General features: G+C 46.1%; 1 protein-coding gene across 1 annotated transcript; it reads right to left on the bottom strand.

Annotated features, from left to right (window-relative positions):
• Positions 1-3,878: 3,878 nt before the first annotated feature.
• LOC104817118 lies at positions 3,879-4,490 on the bottom strand. The gene has a single exon (XM_010546193.1). The coding sequence runs from the start codon at positions 4,488-4,490 to the stop codon at positions 3,879-3,881; it is 612 nt and encodes a 203-aa protein (XP_010544495.1).
• Between the last annotated feature and the right edge of the window lie 256 nt (positions 4,491-4,746).

Genomic DNA, 4,746 nt, shown 5'->3' with positions numbered 1-4,746 from the left:
AACGGGAGGGTCCACTAATGGCAGACCGTCCGTTCTACGTACTGGAACGGACGGTCCACGTGCATTTCTGGACCGTCCGTTCCGGACTTCAGGTTTTTCCAAAATTAAACCGAAATTAGGGTTGAATCACCTTATAAGAAGGAGATTAAAAAACCTAATTGGGGTGGCCGACTTTAGAACTTTTCTACAGACTTTTTGGGAGATCCAAGAGGTTTGGAAAGTGATTGAAGTCTCTTTTTCTCGAAGCACAAAACGAGTAGTAGATTCGGGTCCTAACAGACAAGTTCCAACCGTTGGAATCCATCCCGATGTGTGGATACGTGTAGAGGGCGAGGTATTCTTCCTCCCTTTCGTGATCAGACGAATTCTTCAATTGATACAGGCTCTGGATCGATTGAGGTAAACGTTCTAACGTTTCTATGATTCATAGAAGCATGGTTCTAGGGTTTCATTCAAATTTTTGTTTTACATCCGCTGCACAAACCCTAGAATCGATTTCTTAGGAATAGGATTCGCTCTAGAGATCCCAGGAAACCCAACACAGTTGTTGAGCGTTAGTTTTGAATGAACCTCTGGAATGATCCCATAGTTCGATTGCACCACTTGGTGATACGGATTTGATCTTGAACGGACCAGACCACTGGGATTTCAACTTTCCTGGAAAATGTCGCAATCGTGAGTTAAACAAAAGGACAAGATCGTTTACCTGGAAGTTACGCTGGAGGATATGCTTGTCGTGCCATTTCTTCGTCCGCTCTTTGTAGATTTTTGCGTTTTCATACGCATCAAGGCGGATTTCCTCGAGATGATGGAGCGAGAGAACTCGTTTCTCGGCTGCAGATTTGAGATCGTAGTTCAACTGCGTGATGGCCCAATAAGCTTTGTGCTCCAATTCCACGGGAAGATGGCACGCCTTGCCGTAGACGAGTTGGAACGGTGTCATCCCAATGGAGGTTTTGAATGCCGTGCGATAAACCCAAACGACATCATCGAGCTTGAGGGCCCAATCTTTTCGGGATCTGGATACCGTCTTTTCGAGTATGGACTTGATCTCGCGGTTGGAAACTTCGACTATTCCACTGGTTTGAGGGTGATAAGGCGTTGTAATTTTGTGTTTGACACCGTATTTGAGCAGGAGTGCTTTGATCGTGTGATTGATGAAATGCGATCCTCCATCGCTGATGATGACACGGGGAACACCGAATCGTGGGAAGATCGTGCGTTTGAGCATGCGCACTACGGTCTTGTTGTCTTTCGTGGGACTTGCCAGGACTTCCACCCATTTAGTCACGTAGTCAACCACAACCATAATGTACAGATTTCCGCAAGAAGAGGGGAAAGGTCCCATAAAATCTATGCCCCAGACATCAAATGGTTCTACCTCAAGAATATATTGTTGGGGCATTTCATGATGACGGGATATGGTACCCGTACGCTGGCAAGCGTCACATGAAGAAACAAACCTGTGGGCATCTTTGAAGAGAGTAGGCCAATAGAAACCAACCTGAAGGATTTTTGCCGCAGTTTTGGACATCGCAAAGTGGCCTGCGTAGTCAGAAGAATGACAATGGGAAATAACACTGAAGATCTCACCTTCAGGGATGCAGCGGCGGAATAGACCGTCGGTTCCCCTCTTGAAGAGGAAAGGATCGTCCCAGAAATAGTTCCTGACATCGTGGAGAAATTTCTTCCTGGCATTGTAACTCAGATCTGGTGGAAGGATTTTACTTACTAGGTAATTGACGTAATCATCATACCATGGGGCTTCTAGAAGAGTATAAATGGCGAAGACATGCTCATAGCAAAGATTGTCATCAATGGGAAGTTGCTCCGGAAGTTCAAGGCATGACAAGTGATCAGCTACTCCGTTCTCGGCTCCTTTCTTGTCCCGGATCTCAAGGTCGAACTCTTGAAGAAGCAATATCCAACGGGTGAGGCGTGGTTTAGCATCCTTCTTGGAGAGTAAATATCGCAGAGTGGCATGATCGGTGTAGACTATGACTTTGGAACCGACAAGGTAGGACCTGAATTTTTCAAATGCAAAGACAACGGCAAGCAGTTCTTTCTCAGTCGTAGTGTAGTTTACCTGAGCATCATCCAAAGTTCTGCTGGCATAGTAGATCACATGAAAAACTTTATTCCGTCGTTGTCCAAGTACGTCTCCTACTGCATAATCGCTGGCATCACACATAATTTCGAAAGGCAGATCCCAATCTGGCGGTTGAATGATGGGCGGGAAAATCAACGCCTTTTTGAGTGTTTCAAAAGCTGCAAGGCAATCATTAGTGAAAACGAAAGGCACATCCTTACAGAGGAGATCGGTAAGAGATTTGGTGATTTTGGAGAAGTCCTTGATGAAGCGACGATAGAAACCGGCGTGACCAAGGAAACTGCGGATGGCTTTAACATTGTGCGGGGGCGGTAATTTCTCGATCACTTCGATTTTAGCCCTATCAACCTCGATGCCTTTGTCGGAGATCTTGTGTCCGAGGACGATGCCTTCCTTTACCATGAAGTGGCACTTCTCCCAATTGAGCACTAGGTTGGCCTGCAAACATCTATCCAGAACTTTACGCAGATTAGTCAGACAAACATCGAAGGAAGGTCCATGGACAGAGAAATCATCCATGAACACTTCCATCGAATCTTCAATAATGTTAGAGAAGATCGCCATCATGCATCGTTGAAAAGTAGCAGGGGCGTTGCAAAGCCCAAATGGCATGCGCCGATAGGCGAAGATCCCGTAAGGGCAAGTGAAAGTTGTCTTCTCCTGATCATTAGGGTGAATAGGGATTTGAAAGAATCCCGAGTAGCTGTCAAGAAAACAAAAATAAGAATGAAGAGCAAGACGTTCAAGCATTTGATCAATGAAAGGTAGAGAAAATGATCTTTGCGAGTGTTCGCATTTAGCTTCATGTAATCGATGCACATACGCCAGCCCGACACTGTTCTTGTTGGAATTAGCTCATTTTTGTCGTTTTTTATCACCGTCATACCGCCTTTCTTTGGGACGACTTGAACCGGACTTACCCAAGGGCTGTCGAATATAGGATAAATGATACCTGCATCCAAAAGTTTTAGTACATCTTTCTTGACGACTTCCTTCATCGATGGATTGAGTCTGCGTTGATGTTCGATGGATGATTTGGAATCGTCCTCCAAATGAATTCGATGCATGCACAATGAAGGGTTAAGACCTTTGATATCATCTAGAGTGTACCCGATAGCTTTTCGGTAGTCTCGCAATGTGGTGAGGAGACGCTCGAGCTGTAGATCATCCAAGGCAGCATTGACGATAACAAGATAAGTGGAATCGAGACCGAGAAATGCATACCTGAGTCCAATGGGCAAGGGTTTTAGCTCGAGCTTCGGAGCGATTACAGGATCCCAGTCAGGTAGATGATTCATGGAGGTTGATTTGGCGGCGAAGACGGGCAACGATTCGAACAGAGGAACAGGCTGGAAATGAATCCGAGAATCGACACGGTCCGAGTTCACACTCGACACGGCCGTATCGAGTTATGCACGGGCTGGCCCGGAATGATGCACGGTCGTGTCTGTCCTCGCACATTTTCTCAGACAATTGACACGGTCCGTGTCGAATGAAGACACGGCCGTGTTGCATGAAACACGGTCTGAGCTGGTGTCAAACACGGGCGTGTCACGTTCGATGATTTTTGGCAGAATATCGACACGGTCTGTGTTTGTATTCGACACGGCCGTGTTGCATGGCATTTCATCTAAACCGTCTAGGAATGACGTGTACGCGTGAATTTGAGGCTCTGTAAAGGTATTGCAACCCTGTTCAGCAAAAAGAGCAACAGAGAGGACATCGAAATCACGAAATTCAAAGAGTACCTCATCGGCTAAAGCATCCATCAAGCCATGTAACATAAAGAGTCCACTGTAGATGGTTGCTTGAAATTCTGGTCGAGCGTGAATTCCACTGTTTCGTCGCCGATCTTGAGTGTCAGTCGACCGACACGAATGTGGACAATGGCATCTGCAGTGTTTAAGAACGGCCGCCCTAGAATAATCGGGATTTTGGAGTCTTCGTCCATGTCAAGCACAACGAAATCGATCGGTACGTAGTAATCGCTGACTTTCAGCGGGACGTCCTCAAGAATACCCAGAGGATATTTGACAGAACGATCAGCTAGTTGAAGAGCCATGCGAGTTGGTTTGAGTTCTCCCACGTTGAGTTTCTTGTAGATGGAGAGTGGTAGGAGACTTACACTGGCACCTAAATCACAAAGAGCACGATCTATAGAAATATTTCCCAATTTACAGGGAATCGAGAAGCTATCTGGACCCGACATTTTCGGTGGTAGATCGTGCTGAAGAATGGCGCTGCACTCGGGATTAAGCGTGATGGTTTCCTTCTCGATGACGCGCTTCTTTGTGAGAATGTCCTTTAGGAATTTGGCGTAGGATGGCATCTGAGTGATAACCTCGTGAAATGGCATAGTGATCTCCAACTTACGCACCATGTCAGCAAATCGAGCAAATTGGGTGTCTTCTTTAGTTTTCTTGAGTCGTTGAGGGAAAAGAACCGGAGGCAGACGTGGTGGCGGTGGTATGTATACGTCGCGTTCTTCATTACTCGAGATCTCTGTCGATTTTTGAGTTGCTATAGGGTCAGGAAAAGATGTAGGAACAGAGTTAGAGCACTGACCTTTTTCCTAGATGTGATGATAGGGTTAACGAGCTCTTTGCCACTGCGCAAGGATACAACGTTACAGTGCT

Source organism: Tarenaya hassleriana, unplaced genomic scaffold (assembly GCF_000463585.1).
Source record: "Tarenaya hassleriana unplaced genomic scaffold, ASM46358v1 Cleome266, whole genome shotgun sequence".
In the NCBI taxonomy this organism is placed as follows: domain Eukaryota; kingdom Viridiplantae; phylum Streptophyta; class Magnoliopsida; order Brassicales; family Cleomaceae; genus Tarenaya; species Tarenaya hassleriana.
This window is presented reverse-complemented; position numbering and strand designations above follow the sequence as displayed.

Coding starts and splice junctions, on each gene's coding strand:
- LOC104817118 (XM_010546193.1), bottom strand. CDS start 4,490: ATGGTGCGTAAGTTGGAGATCACTATGCCATTTCACGAGGTTATCACT.